Genomic DNA, 26,671 nt, shown 5'->3' with positions numbered 1-26,671 from the left:
ATTTGGACCGGATTGGGTATTGGTTCTTATCCGACCCATTGGTCCGCTTTGGTTTTTTTTTTTTTGATGTTTTCATCAACATGTAACTCTCCTGAAGATTAAAAACACCATATTATTGAAAATTTGGTGTTTAAAGCTAGGATAATAGGATAGTGTCTCACCTAAAATGTTCTTATCCGACCCATTGGTCCGTTTTGGTGTTTTCATCAACACGTAACTCCTGAAGATTTAAAAACACTAAGTGTGTGTTTGTTAAATTTTAACTCATGGAAAGGAAAGGAAATAAAATGGGTGGTCCACTATGGAATGGAATGGAATGGAATGGAAAGGAAATAATTTTAAATGGTATGTGTTTGGTAAACTGGGGAAAGGAAAGTAAAAACTAGGGAAAGGAATAATCGTGTTTGTTTTGCAAAGCTATGGAAAGGAATAATTGTATTGTTGAGTGGAGTGTATTAGTAGTAAGTTCCTATTTATCTATTTCCTTTCCTTTCCTTTCCACAAAAATTCAAGGGTTATTTAAAAGACACAAAACCTTTTCCATTTGTTTCCATATGGAAGTTCCCATTTCCTTTCCATGGGTAAACAAACTTTAAAAACTATGGAAAGATTGGGACCACTCTTATTTTCCTTTCCTTTCCATAGTATTTCCTTTCCTTTCCATCATAACAAACACACCCTAAATTATTGAAAATTTGGTGTTTGATGCTAGGATGATAGGAGGGAACTGTCTCACCTAAAGATGTTATAAAGATATTTATGGGATAGTAAATTGTTGACGAAAGAAAATTTTGTGTTGAAGTTGGATGGTGAGACAGAGAGAGAGAAAAGGGGGAGACTTTTTAGGTTTTACAGCAAAGTGATCGATCGACGACGGTGCAAGAAGAAGAAGAAGGAATGACTACCACGAAAAGAGGCGAAGAAGATGATGAAAATGATAAAGTACAAATTTTGGCGAGTAGAAAAAAATCTAGTCCTCCGCTGTGGGGTTGGGCGATGGAAACCCTAGCCGACTTTAAAAGAATTAACAGTTCCACTCTCGATGGTCAGTTACTCTCTTTATTGTTTTAATGTTTCGCCTTGTTTTAAATTAACTAACAAGAGAATTATTAAATTATGGCAGAGTTGTTGAAGAAAGTTCCAAATGAAGAGTTGGAGTCATTAAAAGCCACTACCGCTACCCAGAGGATTGGTTTAAGGTGTCCAAACACCACCAACCATGATCGTCCCTGTTGTTCCGAACCCGCCCAGAATCTCTACCGTGGTCTTGTCCACAAGGTTTGCCTTTTCACTCTCCATTTGTTTTGAATGATTTTTCATTGTTTTCAATCGTATTTAGTATTTAGTATCTAGCATCTTTTATCTATCTTATCATTTTGTTGTCTCAGTTGGTACCAACTTGCATATTTTTCTGCCTTGAAGAGTTAAATGTTTCTGTCAATGAATTTGGACACTGGTCTCAGTTTAATTTTGCATTATATTTATTTTAGCTGGCGAACACGTCCATCCCCGAAGCATCTATGTTGGACTCGTGTATAATGGATGTTTCTCAATTTGTTGGCAGTAAAAATTCTCACTTGCCCAAATGTACTTTACATGAGGTATTGAACCTTTTTTCAGTTTTTTATCTATTGAAACTGTTACACACTTTGTTAATCCACACTGACCCAAGATCCTCATTTACAAGCAGGTTAAGGAGGCACTTATTAATGGTCGCCATCCATCGGCTGCAAAATTGTGGGGACTAAGTGGATTGAAAGGAAAATATCAGGAACAACCTGCTAGACAGCTTGCTTGTAGCGAAACTGGTGGTAACATCCAGACGCAAGAAGCAAACTCAGGTTGCCTTGTATCTGAGATTCAGGGCAATGCATTGCAAGGAAATCCCCATGCCAAATCTTCAAACCCTACCACGGAGGAGACAACCAAGCGAAAGGAGGATCAGAATTTAGCTGGAATTGGAACTGCTAATCGAGTTTATAATGCAAGCAATAGCTCTAAGCAGAGCATGGAGATTCCTGAATCTCATGCAGTGAATGAGATCTCATCTCCTCCAGCCCCTGAAAATGCAATGGAAATCATGCAAGATGGTCCTCCTCTCCGTAGGAGCAAGAGGAAAAGGACTGAAAGCAGTACAGGACGGCTAAAGGATTGTATGAATGTCGATAAGACGTCTATGGATACTGTTGTGCTGAAACTCGGGGGGCAGAACTTGGATACTCTGCCTGCATGTGAACCCCTAGAAATTCCCCGTGGAAGACGAGCTCAAGATCTGGGAAAAATTGGAGCTTGTGCAGATGATGGTGGTAAAATTCAGCAGGTTTTCTCAAAAAAGTTAAGGACAACTGTGAATGGGGGAGAAAGCTCACATGGTACGAATGTCACCATTGGGAAATTTCCTTTCTCTTCACCCAGTGAAGATATGGAATTCACCACAGTGAACAACAGTTTATTTAATTCTCAAATAGCATCAACTGAAGATTCTTTGGATACAGATTGGGCTGAAGATTATTCATGTATTAAGTGTAACAAGGGTGGGCATTTGTTAATTTGTAGCGCGTGCAAACTTGCTGTCCACCAGAGTTGTTTGGGTTTTTCAGCTAGTTCCAATGACCTGGATAGTTTCTTGTGCCCAGTTTGTTCATATTCCCAAGCAAAGATGGTATGTAGTGAGATTAAGAAATTGGCTATTTTGGCAAAGGAAAAGGCTACTTTGGCAATGAATCGATTGTCTAGTTTTTTGAACCCTGGGCAAGACAGGAAAAAAGTATTAAATGTGGATCAATCAAGAGCTGTTGAAAGTGCAAGTTTTCTCAATGGAAAACAAAAAGAGATGCTGAACAATCCATCCAGACTCTCAGCGTTGCATCAGCAAGAAACAGAAGCTGCTTGTGATTGTAATGATGGCACTGAGATTGTATTAAATGGTCACGAATATGCTGTTTTAGGACCATCTGACGCAGATTTGCATCAACAACCTGTCAATTACTCCTCACCTGTAATGGGCAGAAATTCTGATTCACCCTGTTGGGGTACAGAGACAGTATTGACAAGTCATGAGCATGCTGATGGAGGAGTTGAATATCCAGATTTACAGCAGCCTGACACTAGGCAACAGGGACACTATCCTCCAGCAGATGCAACTGTTGATTTACCTTGTGTAAACAGAGAGACTGTTTTAAATGATCCGAAACTTGTTGGTGCAAGAAATGCAGAACAGCAGCTTCTCCATTCCTTAGAAGGACGCTTGCCATCGTTAGATGACAATACAATGGAAACCTCTAAACATAAGAATGACCAAAACACAGTGGAAAATTCTGAAAATGTGAATGATGTAAATGTCAAGGAGCATGTGAATGTTAAGAATGGTGGCAAACGGTATGAGTTTAGGGGACAACGATTGCCTTTTTGGATATATATTTGCTCATTCCTTTTATTTTCTGGCATATATACTTTTTTGGAAAACTGAACTTATTTTCTTCCATTGTCATGCGGAATTTCGTGAGATTAATGTCTATTCCAATGTGCAGCGCAAATCCCAGAAATCCATCAAAGAGAAAGAAATTTTCTTGGAGTAGTGAAGAGGAAATGAAACTCCAGGTCTGGTGTTTACTTTTAGATATTTTATTAGGTGTTAAGATTCTTTATGGGGTGTCTGTTTTGTTATTTGCTCTGCCCGTATTGTTTGTCCTTAGTTTACCCCATTGGGTTTTCATGTTTACTGCAACTTCCTTGTTTTGGTCTGACTGAATCTGTGTGTTTCATTGAGTAGGAGGGAGTGGAAATATATGGAAAAGCTGATACTAAAAATGTCCCATGGAGGAAAATTTTGGATTTTGGTCAAGGTGTTTTTCAAGAACGTCGCACGGCAGCAAATCTCAAGGATAAATGGAGAAGGATGAATGAAGAAGCATCAAAAAAGCAACCTGAAGCATCAAAAGAGCAACCTGAAGCAAGTTGAAGTGTTTAAAGGAGGTGTTTTTTGAAGGTTTTGTGCTGAAGTTTCTTTTGCTTGCTATATCCTCGTTGTACACAATACTAATGCTAGCTTTAACGTCACTTCTGTGGATATAATCTATTTTGTAGTAATGTAGATAACTTGCTTTCAGAGGTGGCTGTACGAAACAAATCAGTATCTTTGACTGCCATTTTTCTTGTATATGTAAAAAATTATGGGGATGCTACGGATAAAGGATGTATGAATTGTAGATATGGTTTTTCTTAACCCGAATTTGTTTGTGCCCGATCCAAACCCGTTAGGGTCGTGTCCAAAACTGCTACTTCGAGTTCGGAAGTTTACTTCTTATTTTCTTAATAAGTTAATATGTATTATGTACTAATGTACCATTTACATTTATTACTACATTTCCTATTGCACATCTCTCCTTGTTTATTTGTATAGAATTGGAACTCAAGTATGAGAAGCAGTTTGTAAGAACCCTTGTTTTCATTTTTCATTGGATAATGCCTCTTTTTTTTTTTAAAACCATTTCTTCTGCCTTTTGACAGTAAAATTTAAACGTTATTTTTTTTTTTTCCGATTATATATGCCAAACACTATTTTAACATTCGAAATTTTGACAAAAGTATCTGAAAAACAATTCTATAAAAATTCCGATTAAAAAATGCATCAAAAATACATCTAGAGTAACAAATCTGGTAGAAACAAATTTGAATTTTGTAATAAACAAAAACATAGCAAAAAAAAAAAAGTAGAAAAAGAAAACAAAACAAAACATAAAAAACAAAACAAAAACAAAAAAACCGAAGATATTTAGTTCATGGGTTGAATAATTATGGTGGCACGTGTTGTGTCAGCCAGCCACTTGAGAGTTGAATATTGCTAGTCAATTTATTCGTTCAAGAGCAGATGACGGAAATGGAGGAGAAGGGGAGAAGAGTCTGCGTTACAGGAGCCGGTGGGTACGTGGCATCGTGGCTGGTTAAGCTTCTGCTCTCCAAGGGCTACATCGTCCATGGCACCGTTAGAGACCCAGGAGACGACAAGAATTCTCACTTGAAAAGGCTTGAGAAAGCAGACCAGAATCTCAAACTCTTCCCAGCAGACCTGCTGAACTACAATTCTCTCTCTGCAGCTATCACTGCTTGCTCTGGAGTCTTCCATGTTGCTTCTCCTGTTCCGTCAACCACCTTATCAAATCCCGAGGTACTTGATACACCTCACATGCGATTGCACTACACTTTCCTATTGGAAATAATTCCACTTTATTATACTATATATTCGTGTCCTGTCTCAATGATATGCTTTGCAGGTAGAATTAGTTGAGCCAGCTGTAACTGGTACACTAAATGTACTTAAGGCGTGTTCTGAAGCACAAGTGAAGAGAGTCGTGGTTGTATCGTCTTGTGCTGCGGTTGGTATGATTCCTAACTGGCCAAATGATCAAGTAATGGATGAGGCATGTTGGTCAGACAAGGAATACTGCAGAGCCACCAAGGTAACTACATTGGATCATTTTATAGCAGTTCGGTTGTACTGCTTTATCTAACTTATTCCTAGCTAATTCAGTGGCTTAGCGTAAATTTCAGTTCCATCAGTATAAGTTGGTCATATGATACCCGCCATGGGACAATATCTTGTTTCACATTTTTACAGCCTACTAACGTGCTCGACCATGGATTCTCAAATCACATTCAGCTGTATCTGACGGCTCCAATACGACTAAACCGGTGTTTTAGATGCTAGGCCCTCCTCGCTTGTTTCTACAATTGGGGTGTTTCTCCATAAAAATTATATTCAGCAAGAGGGAAAAGAAAATGGTCCCACTCTTTATTCCTTGTTAACCAATTTCCTCAATCCAACTCCGTACTACATCTTGTTGAACCGTTCAACTCCCGGGATGAACCAGTCACTTGATTTTAGAATAATTTGCAAATGAGACTTTTATAGAAATTCATTTATTTGTAGATGGAAATTGAGGAAATGAGCAACTGCATGAGACTAAGTCTGTACTTACATTTATCTACATTCTCAATTCTCTGGACATCCCTGCCCAAGGGCTACATCTTACTTGTCTATTATCTTGTTAGTGGCATGCTAGTCTCTCAGTCCAATGTCATCATAGGTTGCAAATCGTAAGACGATGCCTATAGATTAATGTGACTGTATGTACGCTTCTCTTTCCCCCTTTCCAGTTGGCCTAAGTCTATTGGTAAGGACACGGAACCATAAAATCTGATGAGTTCTGTGTTGTTAGATCACCTGGGTAGATACTTAAATAAAATTTCCACCACATGTAAGTGCAATTATTTTTATTTTATTTATTTCTTGTTTCATATATATATATATATATATATATGGGAGGGATAGAGCCACATTCTAGCCACATTGTAAACGAATCCAAACAAAATTGTGGACTTAAAAGTTGACTGAAGTGCTGAATTTTTGTAGATAGAATCTCCCCACCATGGAGAACATACTCACAAAAATTTAGCTCATTCAAAGAAGTCTAACCTTAGGATATGTGTGGTTAGTAGGTTATACATATCTTAACTTCTTAAGTTATTTCCCTTTATCAACTTGAATATTAGAAACTTTTAGCCTGTCTCTCGCAACAGATTAATTAAGAACAAAATCTGATACTTTACCGTTAAGTCGTTAATTAGCATGTTTCTGCAAACCTTTTTTGTTTTTTGTTTATTTATGAGCTTTTTGTTTGTTTCTTTGTTGGCATTTCTATGATATGGTCGTCTCATTCTCTAGATTTGTGTTTTGTCCCATTATACTTGGTTTGCCAGAATTGGTATTGTCTGTCGAAAACAGAAGCAGAAAGTGAGGCTGTCAAATATGCAAAGAGAACTGGTCTTGATGTTGTAACAGTTTGCCCCTGCCTTGTGCTCGGTCCGATGCTGCAATCCACTGCAAATGCTAGTAGTTTGGTACTTATCAAGATGATGAAAGGTCTCTTATTATACCATTTTTATGTGTTTCCATTGTATAGGTTTTCTGCATTTTTGTATGTGTGGTGGCATTTTGTTGATGATTATTTTTGACAAACTTATGGAAAATTAGTTTCCAGCAATTAATCAGACAACCTTGATAATTGTTTCCTTTTGAGCCTTGGTGAACTTAAGCTAGAGTTTTATCTGCGATGTGCAAATTGTGATTTTAAAAATTGTCTTAACTGGTTTATTTGTTATGCTGTCCAGAGGGACTTGATTTGATGGAAAACAAAATACGGAAAGTCGTAGATGTCAGGGATGTTGCTGATGCGCTGCTGCTGACATATGAGAAGCCTGAAGCTGAAGGAAGATACCTCTGTCTGGCCTACATTACGAGGGCCAGGGATTTGGTTGAGAAGCTGAGAAGTATATATCCTAATTACGATTACCCAAAGGAGGTGAGTTTGCTTATAAAATAAACTCAATGTCGTAGGATACTTAACCACAAGTACTCTATAGATATATATTATGTTAGTGTAAGGTGTAGAAAAAGTGCATAGAAATGTTACTGTAGATGGATTTATATAATACTATTCTATAACTTACTCTGGCCGTACAGAAAGTTTGAGATTTAGACACTTCTTCTTAAACAACCTTTTTCGCAGTTTTATTGAGGTGGGAGCAGATGAAAAGTTGAGTTCAAAGAAATTGCAAAACTTGGGATGGAGATACAGGCCCCTGGAAGAAACTCTTGTTGATTCTGTGGAAAGTTACCAAGAACTTGGTATCTTGAAGAAGGACTGATTGAACTGGCATCTCTGTCAAGAATATTGTGTAGCACATTAGTAGAGGTAACACTGAGTTTTGCAGCTATATTTCTTCAATAATAACTACGTGCATAATTATATCATACAAACATGTATACAGATGATAGGTACAAGTGTACAACGTAGATTCCACAATAAAATTTTATAGTAATACTGGTGGAGTAATTTGTTACTAATCGGGAACTTGTACTGAAATAGAAGAAACTAACTTTCTGAACTACAACTTCAGTATTGATTGAATCCAAATGAATATAAAGTGTCTGAAAGCCATCATAGGTGAACAGCGAGTATGATCATTGCATTATTACGAGTTGGCTCAGACGTTGCTGTTACAACTGGATGGTGTTCTCAACATAAAATTCGTTGTTAGAGTGGAATTATTTTAATAATGTACGAATGGAAATGCCTATATCGCGCTTCTTTCTTTGTTTTTACCTTTTTTTTTTACTGTTTAGCAATGGCAGCGTGATTGTCAGAGGAAGGCCCAACATTTCAAAATTTGATAATTTTTTTTGAAATTGCTACTGCTTTTATCTAAACACCAGACTACTACTCATAATTTGGTTCCCAAGACAGTAGTTCAGTGCGAAGAGAAAAGTTAAATGACTAAGCGAAGAGAAGTACACATATACTTATATATCTGTTGATTGTAGAACTGAAGTAGGAGGTAATTACCTATGTTTAACTTAAGCCGCTTTACTATTTTTTTTAAAAAAAATTATTTATTTATTTTTATTGTGGCAGTTTTACTGATGTAGGCATATAAGAGAAGCTGGCTACAGGAGAGGTAGTGAGCTCGGAGAAGCAAAAGTTGGGATGGAAATACAGATATCTAGAAGCAACACTTATGGACTCTGTCAAAAGCTACCAAGCCCGCATCTCCTGGCCAAGTATTAGCTGATTTTCCAAGTTTTTGACTTTTTATTTTGGTCTTAAACTGAATTATAATAGATACATTTGGAATGATTAGCACTATTGGCAGAGTAATTTAGTATGTCCACCATCAGTGCATGAGTTTATTGCTTATAAAAATGATATGGAATGGTTACTAACTTGTTGTGATCCTCTCCCTTGAGCTCAGAGAGCTGATAATAACATGAAGTAAATCCTATGTAAGCTCTCAGCAACAATACTAGATTACTAGAGAGAAAATATCAGCAATGCTTCGACGTTTGGGGTTTATAATCATGCAACATGCAGGTTATCATTTGGTAATGATCGACTCGGCTCACGCCGTCTTGTCCAAAAGTCCTATGTCACGTATATACAATATGGTTTAAAACTAAGCAATCTGAAGCTCGTAGAGACCATTTCGACCTATAAATACGATGTGCGTGTCTATATTCTCACTTCAATGCATTTACTCGCAAGTGAATCTAGTTTCAGTTTTCTCGCTGTTCCTTTAAATTGGTAAAAGTCCCCAGATACGTCCAGAAGATGATCCCTCTCATAGTCAGAGACCAGCAAATTTTATAAACTTCATATTTCGGTGGCAGGAGCAAGATTTTTATTTTCTTTTTGTCTGTCTTTGATAGTAAAAATGGCCGTCCAACTACCAACAAAGATTATGGTCATCCAAAAGCAATTTTGTTTTTATGGTTTTGACCATCAAGTTTAATCTTTTCACAGAGCGCCTCTGAAATGATAGCAATGACTACAACGACGACAAGGTCTATGTTTGGCATTAAGAAAGGAACTGTCTTCAGACAGTTGTCTGGATCAGATTCTGAGAACTCCATTCGGCTGGTAAAAAGACATACAGAAGAAAGAAATATATAAAGAGTCCGAATTTGTGGACAAGTCTGTCCACAAACATCAGTTTTTCGGGCAGCACTCCACCAATCACCAGCTGCTGTTTTGTGGACAGCAAATAGTTGCTTGTCCACAAACATATTTCGATATATAAACCTGCTTCAACTTCAAGTCAGCTATAAACGCCCAAAAGAGGTTGAATATACGCACACAAAAAAGAAGAAGAAGATGGTAGTCAACGAAACGGTGTGTGTCACAGGTGCTGGAGGATATCTGGCGTCTTGGCTCATCAACTTGCTACTATCTCAAGGTTACACGGTCCATGGCACCGTGAGGGAACCAAGTAATTTCGATCTATTTTTGTGCTACCTTACTTTGGTTTTTGATTTTTGGTACTATTATTGTGGCCTTGTGGGTGCTAACTTTTTTCTTCAAATTTTGCGACTTAATCTTTTTCAATTTATTGGGCGAAACTTATGTTTGAGAAACTGACTTTGATCAGAACTATGAGCTAACGGATTTTCTTTCCATGCTTAGGGTGGGAAGGAAGTAAACTAACATTCTTGACTAAATACCTCCTGACAAAGGATAGATGCATAGAAATAATCAAAATGATATGATTACTCACAATCTAACCTTTGGCAGATGATGAAAAGAACTCCCATTTGAAGAAACTGGGCAACGCGGCAAAAAATCTGCACCTGTTCAAGGCTGATTTGCTGCATTATGACAGTATTTTTACTGCCATTAGAGGATGCAACGGAGTTTTCCACGTTGCTACTCCAGTTCCCACAGGGGGTGTAGCAAATCCCGAGGCAAGATTAAGATTGATGAACTTGTAATTGTATCATCTAAACCTTGGTTGCGAGACCACTGTCAAGCAGTACAGAACCAATTGAAGTTTTAAGATAGTCATATTTATCACATACTCACACAAGGTTTCACAGGAAGAATTAATCAAACCTGCTGTTAACGGCACGTCAAATGTGCTAAAAGCGTGTTCCATGGCAAACATAAAGAGGGTTGTCGTTGTGTCATCAATAGCTGCCATTATGCTCACACAAAATTGGCCAAAGGATCAACCCATGGACGAATCTTGTTGGTCAGACAAGGATCTGTGCAAGATAACTGAGGTAAGCTATTTCTAACAGTAATTTGAACCAGTTGCAGATTGGTTAACAAAGTCTACAACGCAAACATAATCTCCAATTCTAGTATGTGGTAGCTTCAAGAAGCCCAGGCACAAAACATTAGGAAAAAGGACCAACGCCCGTTTAAAAGCAGTATTTGTTTATTATCTAATTTATATGCTGAGGTTCCAATTTATCATTCATGTTGGTGCCAGAACTGGTATTTCCTTGCGAAAACAGAAGCTGAAAGTCTGGCCATTGAATATGCAAAAACAAGTGGCCTAGATGTCATAACAGTCTGTCCATCCCTCATCATTGGACCATTCTTGCAGTCTGCAATGAATTTCAGTACCTTGTTTATTCTCAAGATGATCAAAGGTACCTCATCATACGCACCAAGCTATCCATCTTATATTCCATAGAGATGTTGATCTCACGCATATGCATATGCGCTGATTTCAAACAATATTTTCCAATGTGACGAGCATTCAGATGGATTGGAAGCAATGGAAAGTAAGATTAATTTGTTTGTGGATGTGCGGGATGTGGCTGAAGCACTATTGCTAGTGTACGAAAAGCCTGAAGCAGAAGGGAGGTATATATGCTCATCATATACAGTTACACTGCCAAATATGATAGAAAAGTTGAAGAGCATGTATCCGAATTACAAGTATCCAAAACAGTAAGTTTATTGTGTGTTTATTAAAATTAATATCAGTCTTAGTTAAGTAGCATCGTACATCTCTAGTCATGGTGATCTTTTTACAGAATCGCTGGTGTTGAGGCAAGTTCGGATATCACTTCAGAGAAATTAGTGCATTTAGGATGGAAGTACAGGCCATTGGAAGAAAGCCTCGTTGACTCGATTAAGATTTACCTAGAGAAAGGCCTCGTAGACAATAAGGTACAAGAAAACTCATCATGTTGATTCATTCGGCACCATATATAGATACTTATACCGCTCTTGTTTCCAGTCTATCTTTGGAAGCGATGTTTAATAACATGGTGAAGTGAAGATCGAATTCGTACCAAGTTCATGCTCATCATGTTGACCGATAAAGATAAACAGGATGAATTTTTATATGTGGTGTAATAATATAATAGAGACAATTACTACTTTTATTAAAAATGTTTATGGGTTGTTTTCGATCTTCTTCCCTGTCCACTTGAATTATTAGACAGCTATGGAAAATTAAATTAGACTATGACTCAAAATTGCCACCATCAAAGAAAAATAAAAGTAATCCGCCTAAAAAAGACAATAAGAAAGTGATGACTCCAAAAATAGAGTTGTTGGCTCTGAATCTTCAGGACCACATCGCCGCCTTCAAATGTTAAATAAAAATATATAAAATAGAATTGTCTTCTTGTTCTTCACGTTGGGCTTCATAACATATTCAAAGAAAGAAGAAAGAAAGAGATAGCTAGGGAAGTCATCATGGTGGAAACCGAGGGGGAAAGAGTAGTTTGTGTGACAGGAGCTGGGGGATATCAGGCGTCTTGGCTCATCCACTTGCTCCTATCTCGAGGTTACTCTGTTCGTGGCACCTTGAGAGACCCAGGTACCTTGCTTTCGTACATTACATGCCTGTTACAATTCTACGAATGATGTGCCCAAAATCTACATGCTCTTGCAGATGATGAAAAGAATTCTCATTTGAAGAAATTGGTAAATGCCGACAAACATCTGCAGTTATTCAAGGCGGACTTGCTGCATTTTGATAGTATTTTAGCTGCCATTCAAGGATGCTCTGGGGTCTTCCATGTTGCATGCCCAGTTCCTTCAGCCAAGGTATCCAATCCCGAGGTAATAAAATTATTCTACTTCATTGTATATTCAACTGATCAAAACCTCTTGGTATTTAGGCTACACTGTGTAAAGCAAAATATTGCAAACAAAATTGTGACTAGTATGTTATGTATTACGCCTGCACGCCGCTCAGAATAATTTATTCAAACTGTTTGAGTTAGGCAGTGACAGATTTTTTTTTGCATCGACTGTTAACAGTAAGTTGGGGAGGAAGACCTTCTGAAAGACACAATGGACACTTTTAATTCATGCTCTTCCCAGAACGATTTTGTTAAATCTGCTTTAGTACTAAGCATAGCCTCAATGCACAAAGATAGTCATGTCACACTATCTGTAACAGGTAGAAGTGATCGAGCCTGCTGTGACGGGCACATTAAACATACTAAAGGCGTGTTCAATGGCAAACATAAAAAAGGTTGTGGTTGTGTCGTCAGTTGCTGCTGTCATGTTCCCCCAAAATTGGCCAAAGGATCAACCCATGGATGAATCATGTTGGTCAGACAAGGATTATTGCAAGACAATTGAGGTAACAGCTCAGTGACACGATGCTCAATGGTATATTGTAGGTTGTTTTGAAGTATGAATAAGATTTCTGATGGAGTGTCTTGGAGAGAAAAAAAAAAAGAGAAGGTCTTTCTAAACTTCAGAAAATCCTAATCCTTGGCTGTAATTTTTCTTATGAGTACAGAGTCTAGAATCAAAGTTTGTCCAAAAACAAAAAAGAGTCTAGAAGCAAAAAGCTTAGTGTGTGGTCAATTTTCCCTGTGAGTTTATGGTAAATACAGCAACACCAGATGCCCCTTAAATGAGCTTACCACCAAAGGAAAGGACCCATGAGGTCTAAAAGATGTATGGTTTTGATACTTAATCTATATGTCAGCTAAGTTTCAATTTATGTTGGTGCCAGAACTGGTATTGTCTTGCCAAAACCGAAGCTGAAAGTATGGCTATAGACTATGCAAAGACAAGCGGACTAGATATGGTAACAGTTTGTCCATCCATCATAGTTGGGCCAATGTTGCAGTCCACAATGAATACTAGTAGCTTTTTTCTCCTCCAGATGATGAAAGGTACTCCACATACTTGCGCATTGATCTAATTCTAATGCATGTTGCTAATTTAGGCCAGTGTTGAATCCACAACAAGTGCTAGTAGTAGTAGCTCGCTTTGGATATTATTGCCCCGTTCACTTGAAGAGTTGTATTTTTTATTCCTGGTGACTTTATAACTCTCCCAATTTTCACCCTTCCTGTGAGCACTTTATCGGCAAGTTGCTTGTGAATTGTTGTCAGCAATTGTCTAGGATATCATTAGTTCGACATATCTTCAAGTTTGCAAGTGTGTAGCGGCCACTTGGAGCACCGGTTTGGGTTACTAAGACTGGTGTGTCCTGCGAAATAGATGGTCCAAAAGTCAAGACACAAATGTAACATTGCAGAGGCGAACTCTGTTTTATGGATAACTGTCAAACACGTGTCTCAGTCTATAAGTACTGGTTTAATTTTCTAGCTTCCTAATACTAATTGTTTTTCTTTGTTTGATTTTGTTTTGGTGGTGATTTTTTCCTTTTCTTTTCACAGTGTCTATAATAGAATTTATCGTTCCAGTCAAAAGATATTCCACATATGAATCTGTTTAGGGTGAGTACGGACTTCTCTAGTTTGGTTTCAACTAATTAATTGTTATGACAACTCAGATGGATTGGAGAAATTGGAAAACAAAGTCAGGATGTTTGTTGATGTGCGTGATGTGGCTGAAGCGCTATTGCTAGTTTATGAGAAGCCTGAAGCTGAAGGAAGATATATATGTTCATCATTCACACTTACCTTGCACTCCTTGGTAGAAAAACTGAAGAGCATGAACCCTCATTACAATTATCCAGAGTAAGATTATAATGGTGTTCAAGATATTTTAGATGATCAGTGTTCAGCCTCCAAAAAGTTTCAGGACTGAAATATGTGTCTTCTCTTCACAGAATTATTGGGACTGAGGAAGATTGGGATATTACTTCACAAAAATTAGTGAACCTGGGATGGAAGTACAGACCATTGGAAGAAACTCTTGTTGACTCAATCAAAAATTACCACGAGAAAGGGCTCTTAGACAAGGTAAACAAAAATGAACATGGTTTTGATGTAGAATGTGTATGCACTTATATACTATAATGCGGATTCCAAATGGTTAATTAACCTGACCGGAAAATTATCTAGTATGGTGTGGACCTTCAGACCTCTAAAAAAAAGTCAATGTGAGTATAGAAAACCTCGAGATAGTTTGTTTTATTTCTATCATGAGGATCCTTCGGAACTCATAGTTCAGATGTTTAGGACAACTGATGTCTACATGGATATTATATGTTGTTGTCTTGTTGATATACTGCATGGACACTTATAAATAATTCATCGGAAACATTCATTTGGATGCACAGAATGAAGTCAATAATTCAACTCTGTAATGGCTTGCCTTATTTCAATACTTTATTTGGAACTAATGTTTAATGTAGGTGGCTATAGACTTCAAAAGTACAAAAGCCTGATTATCATGGTACGAACAATCCTTACTTGAAGAACTTTTACCAAGCTCACGAGGACCGGCATTACAAAAATAAGTGTAATAAACAAGTTCTTTATTTGGGCATAGGGAACTTAAAGCTAAACTTTGCACCTATATATTGCAAGCAATTTAGAACGAAGTGTATTATTTTTGTCATAACAAACATTGCAAATACTGTATGCTAAGCGTTTCTGTTCTGTTTTCATATATGATATATCTTCCTTGCCTATGTCCTATCCAGTAACACTTTATCCTTGTTTGGGAAATAAATTTCATTCTATCTGTGGGTAGGTTACAGTGGATTGTTATATATTGTCATAATGCCTTTTCCTTTTCTTTTTCTGGTTTTGCTAAGAATGTGATCGAACTAACTCTACCTGGCACCTGCCATAATAATAAAGGGCTTTTCTTAGCACAAACAAGTCAGTGGCTATTACATGCCATAATAACGAAATGGTGACCTTGAATTCCACCATCGATTACTTTGTGTCTGCAAGTTCCATTCTGTTACTAGAGAAGTTGAGCTGCTCTATGCTTGATTCTATCCGGACTTTGATAGTCGGGCAGTGCATCTTATCTTTTTGGAGCGATTGAACAGCTGCTTGGTTCTATCCGTATTCTACCTAGAAGCGCTACCCTGCCAAATATCACGAGTACAAGTTTTATGTCACATTTAACAGTATCATAGCGCATGTATTGAGAAAATATCGTTGTCTTTTACAAGAAACTTTGTCGTGTCCGTAGTGCACTCCGTTAGTTGCAGAAAATCGTTATTGGTTTACCAATTTAAACACATTTTATAAATTTTATTGCTCACAACTTTTGCTAATTTACTTTTATAACAAGTACCAGTATCGTGCACCCCCCCAAAAAAATTGCTAAGATCACTAGACTACGGTTTGTTTCAGTATCTTCTTGTAGAAAAGAGTCTAGCCGGCATCCAATCAAAGGTATATAGATAGTCCACAGGCAACTGATCGTTAAAAGGAATCATAGTGGTTACTTCTGTGATTCTTCATGTCCTTGGTTTAGCTTTAAATATATAATTTGGAGATACTACTGTCCATTCCGCATGCCTGCACCGGGCGAATTAAGTTTGAGGATGCTAAAGTAAATGGAACCAGTCCATGGATGGGTATGTATATATGGACATATTTTCCATCAGTTGGGAAACAGACAGGTACGAGAAGTATAGCAGTGTTCCTTCACAACACAACGAGAGCAGAGAAAAACAGAGAAATAGATAATGATGGAGAAGGAAAGAGTATGCGTGACAGGAGGTGGAGGGTATCAAGCATCGTGGCTCATCAGGTTGCTCCTATCTAAAGGTTACATGGTTCACGCCACCGTCAGAGACCCAAGTACATACTCTCTTTCCCTATACATGCAATTTCTCTTCCTCAAAGATTAAAAAGTCACTTTCTATTTTGAAGGTAAAATTGTAAATGATATTGTTGCATCTGAACGAAATACGTTAGTGCTGGAGATTGAATTGTCTATGTTCTGATTATTGAGATTCAGTCTAAAATTCAAAAAGATGTTGAAAAGTTTTCTATGACTGGGAGCTATACTAATGGTCAAAACGTTGTGCTACTTATTCCAAAGAAAGGGAAGGTGGTAGTTGTATTATCTTTGGTTTTAAAGAGCGTATATGCAAAGTAACTATTTTGAAATCTTTCCAACCATATTGCGTGCAGATGATGAAAAGAATGCTCACCTGCTAACGTTGGAAAACGCCTTGGAAAACTTGCGACTCTTCAAGACTGAATTGCTGGATTATGATGGCCTTTCTGCTGCCGTTCAAGGATGTTGTGGAGTCTTCCATGTTGCCAGTCCAGTTGCAATAAGCAACGTACCCAACCCAGAGGCAAGATTTCTTGTTCCTGCGATTATGTGCATTACCATTTTACCATAAAGGGGATATTTCATGATAAATTTGGATATGATGATTTACAGAAAGAAATCGTTGAGCCAGCTGTAACTGGTACATCATACATACTGAAGGCATCTTCCATTGCAAAGGTGAAAAGAGTTGTGGTAGTATCCTCCATAGCTGCGGTTATGTTCAACTCGAACTGGCCGAAGGATCAGCTCATGGACGAATCTTGTTGGTCCGATAAAGAACTTTGGGAGGATACTAATCAGGTAAAAATTTAGCCAAACAACATTTAGGGATAGACCTATATGAGTTTAAAACCGCAACTGGGTAGACCTATATGAGTTTAACCGCCCAACTAGTGTGCAGTAACAGATAGTCCCTTTGAATTGTACAGGTTGGATTCAGAAATTGAAGAAGTATATACTTCACAAAGTTTGATTTTGGATGCAAGTCCATATAAGTAAGAAAGAAACTGGAATTATAGCAAATGCGCCAGCCCAAACTATACCTTGCAGATTCCAGTATACATTATCTCAATTACTCATCTATACATCGGAACATTTCCAGGCTTCTGTTTTGAAATGAAATCACCTAGACCTCATGTCCTGTTATATCACACAGTTCATGAATATGTTCTATGTAAGTATATCGGCATCATGCGTGCGCACATGAAAGAACTAAAACAAATAGAGCTTAACTGGTATCTCCCTGGGGAGGGGTCCATATACAACACTTTTTACACAGCAATCTATATAACACCTCTTAACAACAATAACAAGTTGAACTATAGTAGTTTGATACTTTGTCGGTATGATCTTACCACTTTATATATCATAATATCATATCCACAAAATTTAAGATTATTTCGAAATGTCTACCTTTTACAGAAGTTGTTTTAAAAATTGTGAGTTAATTTTACACTGGTCAGAAGTAAAAAATTTGCAACATCTTTTGGAATCGTTATAAGTTTCCAAATAAACTCATCTTTTGCAGGGATGTTCTCCATGGTGGAAAGATGGAATCTACAAAAAAATCATTTCTTAAATGAATTTATAGAGTGAGATCATATTGTATAAAACTATAAACTGCTGCATAAAAAGTTGTACTGTACTGATCCTATCCCTTCCTACATCTATGCGTGTGTTTTTTTACCTTTTGTAGTGGGGTCTCAACTGGTATTGCCTTTCCAAAACATTAGCTGAAAGTCATGCGTTGGAGTATGGAAAGAAATTTGGGCTTGATGTAGTAACTGTTTGTCCATCCATTATAATTGGACCAATGTTGCAGCCTAAAATGAATCCTTCTGGGCTGTATATTCACTTGATCATGACAGGTACCTCTTTAATACCGGCCGCTGGCAAGATATCCATCTTATAGGTTTTTTCTGAAGGTTATTATAAGCAGGGTTGTCATTGTCTTGTTAACATGACTGGTCAGGTGGGTTTGAATCACTGGAAAACAAAATCCGAATGTTTGTTGATGTGCGCGATATGGCTGAAGCACTTTTGCTAGTTTACGAGAAGCCCGAAGCAGAAGGGAGATACATATGTTCGTCGTGCACAATCACCATGCAAGACTTGGTTGACAAGTTGAAGAGCATTTATCCGAACTACAATTACCCAAAGCGGTATGTTTATTTCCATACCAAGTCGATATACCAGGAAGTAGAGACATTGTTACGAATTTATAGGGATCGATCAACTTCTTTTTTCTTTTACTTTTTTTAAAAAAAAATATATGCTTTCAATAGTGTTGGCTCAGAAGTCATATGTACATGTTCATCTCTTTCACACAGCATTTTCGGGATTGATGAAGATTGGGATCTCACTTCAGGAAAACTGCAGAAGTTAGGATGGAAATACAGGCCATTGGAAGAAACCGTTGTGGACTCTGTTAAAAACTATCAAGAAAAAGGGATCTTAAAGTAAGGTGTAGGAGTTCATCTGCTAGGACTACTATAAACATGCACATCATAGTGCCGACTTGAATCCTATCAGATATTCCACACTATCGAGTTATGAACTATACTTCACCATGAGTTGAATATTGGGATGATTATATATGTTTCGGTTTGTACGAATTGAATGTAATGAAGTTGTAATTCCATATATTTATATGTAATATTTTTCCCCTGTAATTAAAGTTCTGAATCTTAAAAGTTCGAGTTTGAGTTGATCTAAAGGCTCTCCCAAACTAGATTGCCTAGTCGTCTTATTGAAATATTAATTATCTGAAGACATCAAACAGAAAAGACGTGGGCAGACTAGAAGTGAAAACTAATCAATATAAAAAATCTCAAATCCAATAAGTCAGTTCGGTTTAATTACAACTATTTACCTTTTGCCCAAGAAGTATGCTTTTGTCCATCTGTACAGTAGACTAAAAATTGCAACAAACAGAAAAAAGCGAGAAGAGAGCTATCACTAATCAGAAACATAACACTAGCTTGGTTGTAGTAACGCAATGAAACGTATATGGCTAGACTCTTGCAGGAACTGCGGATACCACAACTGATGGTTGCTGGCCAGTCTGTTGCATATGGAGACAACGGATGGGGGCACTCTGGCTTCCAGATGAGAACCAAGGCTGTCCAGCTGAAGGTAATAGCATGTGCACACATTTGGCATATGGTTGATACTGAGTTGAAACATTGATGTTATTTGAAACTTTACCATAAGATAAGATGGTGCAAACTACAATAAATTATAGATTAGAAACCATCCAGCAGCCTTGAGTAAGTTCCATCCAGCACGTACACATTAACAAGAAATCTAACAGTATATGAGGGAGGCATTCCTTGAAACCTACACCAGAAGTATGATTACTTGAAAGCTGAGTGCTATGTTGCGGCTGTGTCGAAGGTGAGATAGCCATGCTGATTGACATGGACATTGAAAACGGTGCCAGGTCTCGGAGGCAACTGTTGCTTTGACCAGAACTTTTTCCAGCACTTGACACAGACACACCTTGCTTAACATGCAAATATGTTGCAAAGCAACTGGAATAAATTGCTGTCGGTTGTTTGGCAACAGCAGGTTGGAAGTGTAATTTAATAAAACCGCGTCCATTAAAGTGAAAAAAATGTCCAAGAGACTAGAGTCTCCTTTTCTTTTTCGATAGATCAAAATTCCAAAAAAGAGAATAATAAAACGCCGTCTGTGGGAATCGAACCCACGACCACATGGTTAAAAGCCATGCGCTCTACCAGCTGAGCTAAGACGGCCTGTTTCGGTTATAATATAAAACATAATACACAAAAAATTAAAAAGACATAGGCTGTGTTTGGTTCGCTGAAAATCAATTCCAAATTGAAATTAGATTCTTTGATTTGTGTTTTCTTGAATTGGTTTTTCAAGAAACTGGATTATGTTTGTCTGGTTATAAATGAGAAAATTTATTTTTAGTTGAGTTTAGCTCGGGAGTACCAGATCAAGGCTTATGAAACCTATGGAGCATTCAATCAAAACTAGCTATTTTCACATCTCTCCCTCTCTCTCCTAGCGTTGGGTGGCCAAAGTTAGAAAAAAACTTCTTTTTTTGAAAGTGGAGGTTGTTTTCCTCCTTTTCAACCCATTTAAAAAATCCGTTTTCCAATTTTTCATTTTCCAGGTTGAACCAAATAGTTGAAAGTTTTCAATTTCCATGAAAACACTTTTTTTTCCTCACTTTTCCTTGAACCAAACACAGCCATAGTGAAATGTACTTCTTGATTCCAAGAAGACTCTACATTCCTACGGTTAGGGCAAAGACTAAAAAATGACAAAAAAAACACAGTCCTGATGACAAAAAGTGAACATGACGTGGTTAGTATTGACACGACTCAAGAGAACCAAACATCGGAAACAGGCTAGTATTGACACAACTCATTCTGTCATGTGTGTTTTTTCGATTTTTACATTCAAACGGAATCAAACATCCCATCCGAAAATAATAGTCACCTTTGCATTGGGTAGTCTCACCTTGCTTTTCACCAAAACGGTGGAAAAAGGGAGAAATTGAGCCTACGTAAAGGTGAATATGAGTGACTTGCATTGGGAATGCTCTTAAAAGAACCATGAACCTTAAGCTTTCTCTCTCTATCAACCTTATCGGCAAGGTAAAATATAATGCATTAGGATTCACTTCAATCACATTGCGAAGGACTAAATGAGTGAATCGAGTTTACGAATTTGTGGGGTGGGGTTGGTTATTTTTCAATTTCTGGCTTTTAGAGAGTTAGCGCCGCGCGACAAGTCTATTAGTGTCATGGCACGGCAAGTCTATTAGTGTCGTACCTTCAAAGTTCGAAGAGATTGTACGTAATATGTAGCGTCGAGCCGAAAACGTGTTGAGCTTATCAGTGTCGTACGGCACGTGCATATACTAGTTACAAAACAAGGATAAACTAGTTCAACATTATCGATCTCAACAAGAAAATATTGATACCATACTTGGAAATCAACATTATCTCTCGTGTATTATTGAAGGGTATATAAGCAAAATCTAGCATCAAACAAATCTTTAGTTAACAAATAATTAAATAATTAAATATAGGTATGGTTATATGAAGTATGAACTTCATCTTACAAAGTGACTCCAAAGTTACTCCACTCCTTTTAGTAGATTTACAAGATGAATTGAGAGCTAATTTTTTGTTGAGATATACATCATAATAGAGAACACCCCCACAAAAAAGTAGCTCAATTGAATGCGTTTAACATTGACAAAAATTGTACTGAAATTAAAATAATATGGGACGTTAGATAATTTCATAACATTATAAACGATTTTTTATGAGGTTGTACATCTTTAAATTAATTGATTTTTTATGAGGATGATATCTATTATGTGGAGAATATCTCCACAAAAAATTAGCTTCTAATTCACTGTATTTAGTGGTGGAGTTATTTTTGAGTCATTTTAAGTGGAGTTCATTTAACCACCCCTATTAAATATAGAATAAATAAACATCAATTAAAACACGAAAAACACCAAATATTTGCATCACTAACTTCAAATCCCTAGTTTTTTTCTTTTTTGTAATGGACCTAACTGAAAAAATTGAAGGAGTGTCTCGGACTCTAGCGAAGGCCCTATTTGTTCTTTATTTAGATTTGGTGTGTCCAGGCCCAAGCCCAGGCCCAAGCCCATGTGGCCTCATTATATTGGGTTTAATTGAAGTGGGCTAAGATGCATGGCTTCAAACTTGCTAAACCCACCAAGCCCAAACTAGATCTATATAGGCACATGCCTTATCTATAGATATGCAGTCAAGTTGTTGGGTAAAACAAAGACCATTAAGGGGTTATTTGTTTTTTTGGGTTAAGTTATAAGAGGGTCTTATAAGACATGAGATGGTCTTATAAAGTGGTTTGCTTTTCATTTTAAGTTATTTTTATAAGCACTTGTAAAAATAGAAAAAACAAATACACAACATCCTATAGATGGTTATTTGACAAATATAACCCTACATTTACATCATATTTAACTTGAATAGATTAATTTGAAACAAACGTATAATTTGATTTTTGGTTTCAAATCAATTTTGATAATTAGAATATCGATTTTAGGAAATTACCTTAATAACAAGGTGGCGGTAGTGGCAGCGACGGTGATTTTAATTTTACGATGGTGGTGGTGATAGTGGTAGTGGAGGTGATGAGGTGATGATATTAGTCTTAATAGCATGGTGGTAGTGGCGGCGACGATAGTAGTCTTAATAGCACGGTGGTGATAGTAGTTTTAATAGTATGGTAGTGGTGATTATGGCAATGGAGTTATTTAAAGAAGAAGACAGTGAAAATAGAATAATAGGAAAATGGGGATAGGTATATGAATGGGGGTGTCTGAGTCATTTTCCAAGTTATAAAATTTATAGAATTGAAATAGATCCAATTTTGATACTTATAAGAGGATTTGAGCCTCTATATTTATAGTAGAATATCTCTTATAAGAGACAAAAAAACAAACCAAAAAAATATCCAAGATCACATTTTATAAGAGTTTATAACAACTTGAGGTCATACCAGAGACAAAAACAAATGGTCCTAGGTAGTTATTACTGTTAACCGGAGTCTTGTAAATTTTACTAAATCGTTCTAACTATTTATAGTTAAATAAACTTCCTAGATTTTTATTTCCTTTTGTATGTAAAAGAAAGAGTAAATGCAAAAAGGGCCGTAATTGGGAGCAAGTTGGGTCAGGAATAATTTCCTGTCCTGGTGCCAGTTGAGAACGAGTCCCTACCAAAACGTTTATTCATGTATAAATGATTGATATGCTTACGATGAAACAACTAGGACTGCACCAGAGCAGCAGCAGAGCTGGCAAATATATGAATGCAATTATTATTTGTAGGATATTCAACAGCTGAGTTTATTTCGCACAACATGGGGGTCTACCGTCTACTTGTCGATCTAACATCATAGATTCACAGGATAATATTTCAGTGCAAATTTGATGTAACAGTGTGGTTTTTATTAGTGGTTAGGGTTTTGAGGGCCCAGGACATTACTGCATGGATCAATCAATAGTATGTATAATTATTATATATTCTACTAGATAATATGGGTTTTCACGTTTTGATTAATGAAACAAAACATACATAGGCGTATTTTTACTATAGAAGAAAGTGGTAAAAAAAGTTACGGGGGGGGCCACGCATCTTGATTACACGCTGTAAGAGTACGGATTTTAATTCTTAATTTGTTGTTGGGGGCAAAAATTAGCTCGTACTTGTTCCTCCCTCTTCCAAAATAGTAATAATTCAAGTCGCCTCCTCCTCCTTCCTTTGTGGGCATAATAATAATACAGCTCTCTCTCTCTCTCTCTCTCTCTTTCTCTCTCTGATTAGCTTTCCAAGGGTCAAGAATTGTGTTTATCTCTAGTTCTTGATGAGACCCAAAATTGGAATTTGATTCTATGGCTTATCAATCGAGCTCCAGTTCTGGCTTTCATTTCTTCAATTCCCCTTTTGGAGACACAACCTATACCAAGGTCTTTGTTGGGGGATTGGCTTGGGAGACCCAGAGCGAGACCATGCGTCGTTATTTCGACCAGTTCGGAGACATCCTCGAGGCTGTCGTCATTACCGATAGGATCACTGGAAGATCCAAGGGCTATGGTTTTGTCAGTATTTTCTTCTTTTTTATTTTCAACAATTATGATTCAATTATGATTCTTCATTTTGCTAAAAAAAAAAAAAAAAAAAAAATTTTTTTTTTTTTTTATTTAGGTGACTTTTCGTGATCCCGAAGCTGCCAAGAGAGCCTGTCTTGACCCAAGTCCTGTTATTGACGGGAGACGAGCGAATTGCAATTTGGCTTCACTTGGACGACCTCGCCCTCCACCGCCTTATGGTAATCTCATTTCCTCCTTATTATTTCGTGATTACTAAATGGAAGGATCAAAAATGAAATATATACGATAGGTGTTTCAGAACTAACTCTTTTTTTTTTTTTTTCTATCATTTAATTGCCTCCCTTATAATAGGTGTGTAAAATGTATATGTACAATAGCTTTTTTTGCATTCCGTGTGGCAAGTATAATTTTATGTTTCTGGCTATTTCCCCTAGGGCATTTGAGGGCAATGACCCCTTACTTTGCAAGTGGCCAAAGCTCGAGGCCCTACATTGGAAGCCCCAATTACCACCAGCCAGTCACTTACAACTACCAACAAGGGTTTGCATACCCTCAATATGGGTGAGTAGTCTTCTCCAGGATCTCACACTATTCACGATTCATCAATTAAGTTGCACATCAGGATAAAAAATTAAATTGTCACTCATACTGGCTGATGTATGTTCAGGTATATGTTCCACAGAGAATTTCATGTCTGTTATTGTTGTGCAGGTACACAGCATATGGACCTGATTATGTCCACCCACAGGTTGGGATCTGAACTTTTGAGATAGAATTGAAAAGGAAGTAAATGATTATGGTTCCTACAAAGCTGACTTGCTGACTTTCTCGGGTTTTTAACTTAGGTTCAGCAGCAGGGTGTTTTCAATCCGTATTTGGGTCAGCAATACCTTCAAATATATGGCGTACCAAGTAGCGTCAACACTGCTATCTATCCATATGGGCAATCGCGTCAACCTCTTCCCAGCAACCAGGGCTATACTGCAGTTCATGGTTATGCAATGCCAGGGCACCACGTAGTGCAATTTAGTGGGGCCAATGTCAATGCATTAACAGCAGCACATATTCCTACAAATCAAGCACCATATCCGGCAGGTAATTCTGAAGTTCATACTATTTATTTCTACATGAGGAGCAGTAATTGCATCAAGTGTGATTGGTTACTTCTAAAAGATTGTCATATACTACTACATTAACCTGTTGTGAAAAGCATAGTTGCATCTGTGTACATAATTACATCGGTGTGATATCCTTGGTAAGCTTAGTAGTATCTTAGAATCCTGATTAGGCTAGTTCCCTGGATCTATCAGTCGTAGCGGCACCATTTCCAGCACAGCCACAATTTATGGTTCCTGCTCATTCTCCTGCGTTCACGCAGGGTAGTGGTTCAGACCAAACAGCAGACTGATGGACATGTTGACATGAATCACTTCTTGAGGTATGGTAATATTTTTTTCCTTTTCCCCTTAATTAAATTGCTTTGTTTACAAAAATAGTATTCAAGTCTTGCTCTGGTGTTGTTCACAGTTATCCTTGAATCCCAGCAGGACTAAGAGCAGCAGCATTGCTACCTTAAGTTAGCAGGCTTCAAATCTTGCCTTGCAGGTTATCATCTGTGCATTTTAGAGGTAAAACTGAATTCTCTTGTAAAGAACAACTTATTACCCATTTTATTCAATCGTATGCACCTGAGAAATTGCAAGTATAGAGAACAGTACTGAGTGAAGTAGTGTTCTCCAAGGATCTAATGCAAGTATTTCCAAATGGATTATGGAGATATATAGAATGGTAAGACTTAGTTGTATGATCCTTGCAGTCAATTCTTTCGGATACAATTTAAGAATTGAAGTAAGTGAGAATTGATTGAGTTGAAGAAGACAGCTGCACATTTTCCGTATTTCAATTGGGAGAAAATGTTCCTGTTTAAAAAGGGCGAGCCCGAGTCTTTATTTTCCTCACTTAATTATTATTTGCTGTGGAGCTTGTAAATGATGCTTACGTTCGCACAGGTCATTCAATCATGGTCACTGGAAATACCATGGAGTCCGACGTAGAGCTGCTCCAATTTCTAGAGCCAGAAGAAAGAAGAGCAGGGGTTGCTCTTCCGTTGTCATATTGTTTGTAAACCCTTTTGTCCTCCCCGAGGTTGGTGACTGGCAGAGAGTTCACCAGGAATGCTGAAAGCTGGTTTTCAGCAACCCTGTAGGTATGCCATTGTGTAAATTTGTCATTAGAATCAAAATATGATTCTTAATGGTCTAAACCCAGGATTTGGGTTGTGTTGTCAATTCATAATGTTTTATTGTATGTGAATATGTAATCTGCCATGGTGGTTGCACAGCGTGTTTATAACAAACCTTGCATGTATAGCAGTGGTGATTGTTTATGGGGAGACTAATATATCAAGTATTTTCTCTCTGTACTGGACTTTATGTAAGGCGACTCGGAGAAATGACAGATCTTTAGAATAATGAGGGTTGGTGATCCCCCAGAATCGCCCCAGAGAGAGAGCGATTGACTATTCCTCTCTCTCTCTCTGAGTCTCTCATCTAACCATCTTCATCTTCTTTCCACCAAGCAAGATAAAGCAAAAGAAGAAATGGAGAACGAATTCTTCCTTGCACTATTTGAATTGTAGAAGAGATGGAACGTTTTTGAATGGAATTCCGGATATTCATAATGTTTCAAACCTTGAATT

At 37.4% G+C, this 26,671-nt stretch overlaps 6 protein-coding genes and 1 non-coding gene across 17 annotated transcripts; 6 read left to right on the top strand and 1 right to left on the bottom strand.

Moving 5' to 3' along the window:
* Window positions 1-685: 685 nt before the first annotated feature.
* On the top strand, window positions 686-4,225 carry LOC147473020 (uncharacterized). The gene is made up of 6 exons (XM_086587915.1): window positions 686-1,045; window positions 1,124-1,278; window positions 1,491-1,601; window positions 1,691-3,378; window positions 3,531-3,600; window positions 3,773-4,225. Exons 1-6 carry the CDS (start codon window positions 898-900, stop codon window positions 3,959-3,961), a joined length of 2,361 nt encoding a protein of 786 aa, XP_086444041.1. The 5' UTR covers window positions 686-897; the 3' UTR covers window positions 3,962-4,225.
* Window positions 4,226-4,767: 542 nt separating this feature from the next.
* Window positions 4,768-8,784, top strand: LOC147473019 (cinnamoyl-CoA reductase 1-like). 4 transcript variants are annotated; one of them, XR_015210608.1, is made up of 6 exons: window positions 4,768-5,167; window positions 5,274-5,459; window positions 6,760-6,922; window positions 7,171-7,361; window positions 7,569-7,754; window positions 8,489-8,784. XR_015210608.1 is itself a non-coding variant. In XM_086587922.1 (6 exons), the coding sequence occupies exons 1-5, from the start codon at window positions 4,871-4,873 to the stop codon at window positions 7,705-7,707; spliced, it is 975 nt and encodes a 324-aa protein (XP_086444048.1). In that variant the 5' UTR covers window positions 4,769-4,870; the 3' UTR covers window positions 7,708-7,754; window positions 8,475-8,784. The 4 variants fall into 4 exon arrangements, 2 of the variants coding, with proteins under 2 accessions (XP_086444049.1, XP_086444048.1); XR_015210607.1 differs by having other exon boundaries at window positions 8,475-8,784; XM_086587922.1 differs by having other exon boundaries at window positions 4,769-5,167; window positions 7,171-7,358; window positions 7,567-7,754; window positions 8,475-8,784.
* Window positions 8,785-9,574: 790 nt separating this feature from the next.
* On the top strand, window positions 9,575-11,763 carry LOC147473018 (cinnamoyl-CoA reductase 1-like). Its single transcript, XM_086587921.1, has 7 exons — window positions 9,575-9,825; window positions 10,128-10,297; window positions 10,430-10,615; window positions 10,828-10,990; window positions 11,105-11,294; window positions 11,381-11,516; window positions 11,587-11,763. Exons 1-7 carry the CDS (start codon window positions 9,711-9,713, stop codon window positions 11,608-11,610), a joined length of 984 nt encoding a protein of 327 aa, XP_086444047.1. The 5' UTR covers window positions 9,575-9,710; the 3' UTR covers window positions 11,611-11,763.
* Window positions 11,764-11,775: 12 nt separating this feature from the next.
* LOC147473017 (cinnamoyl-CoA reductase 1-like) lies at window positions 11,776-15,257 on the top strand. Its single transcript, XM_086587920.1, has 7 exons — window positions 11,776-12,174; window positions 12,250-12,419; window positions 12,763-12,948; window positions 13,330-13,492; window positions 14,119-14,305; window positions 14,398-14,530; window positions 14,926-15,257. The coding sequence occupies exons 1-7, from the start codon at window positions 12,051-12,053 to the stop codon at window positions 14,956-14,958; spliced, it is 996 nt and encodes a 331-aa protein (XP_086444046.1). The 5' UTR covers window positions 11,776-12,050; the 3' UTR covers window positions 14,959-15,257.
* Window positions 15,258-15,743: 486 nt separating this feature from the next.
* On the top strand, window positions 15,744-19,015 carry LOC147473016 (cinnamoyl-CoA reductase 1-like). 2 transcript variants are annotated; one of them, XM_086587925.1, is made up of 6 exons: window positions 15,744-16,336; window positions 16,673-16,842; window positions 16,932-17,120; window positions 18,016-18,187; window positions 18,292-18,481; window positions 18,688-19,015. In XM_086587925.1, exons 1-6 carry the CDS (start codon window positions 16,222-16,224, stop codon window positions 18,749-18,751), a joined length of 900 nt encoding a protein of 299 aa, XP_086444051.1. In that variant the 5' UTR covers window positions 15,744-16,221; the 3' UTR covers window positions 18,752-19,015. The 2 variants fall into 2 exon arrangements, with proteins under 2 accessions (XP_086444051.1, XP_086444050.1); XM_086587924.1 differs by having other exon boundaries at window positions 15,753-16,336; window positions 18,650-19,015.
* A 989-nt stretch (window positions 19,016-20,004) lies between these two features.
* TRNAK-UUU (transfer RNA lysine (anticodon UUU)) lies at window positions 20,005-20,077 on the bottom strand. The gene has a single exon. It is a non-coding gene; the product is annotated as a tRNA-Lys (tRNA).
* Window positions 20,078-23,219: 3,142 nt separating this feature from the next.
* On the top strand, window positions 23,220-26,392 carry LOC147473014 (RNA-binding (RRM/RBD/RNP motifs) family protein). 7 transcript variants are annotated; one of them, XM_086587947.1, is made up of 8 exons: window positions 23,220-23,961; window positions 24,068-24,191; window positions 24,408-24,534; window positions 24,685-24,721; window positions 24,819-25,068; window positions 25,284-25,411; window positions 25,501-25,601; window positions 25,983-26,392. In XM_086587947.1, exons 1-6 carry the CDS (start codon window positions 23,755-23,757, stop codon window positions 25,379-25,381), a joined length of 843 nt encoding a protein of 280 aa, XP_086444073.1. In that variant the 5' UTR covers window positions 23,220-23,754; the 3' UTR covers window positions 25,382-25,411; window positions 25,501-25,601; window positions 25,983-26,392. The 7 variants fall into 7 exon arrangements, with proteins under 7 accessions (XP_086444073.1, XP_086444076.1, XP_086444077.1 ...); XM_086587950.1 differs by having other exon boundaries at window positions 23,533-23,961; window positions 25,365-25,411; XM_086587951.1 differs by having other exon boundaries at window positions 23,533-23,961; window positions 25,365-25,416.
* Window positions 26,393-26,671: the final 279 nt, after the last annotated feature.

Source organism: Coptis chinensis, unplaced genomic scaffold, assembly GCF_015680905.1.
Source record: "Coptis chinensis isolate HL-2020 unplaced genomic scaffold, ASM1568090v1 utg579_pilon_pilon, whole genome shotgun sequence".
Lineage (NCBI taxonomy): Eukaryota > Viridiplantae > Streptophyta > Magnoliopsida > Ranunculales > Ranunculaceae > Coptis > Coptis chinensis.
Note: the sequence above shows the minus strand (reverse complement) of the source record. Positions and strands in the feature narration are given on the sequence as shown.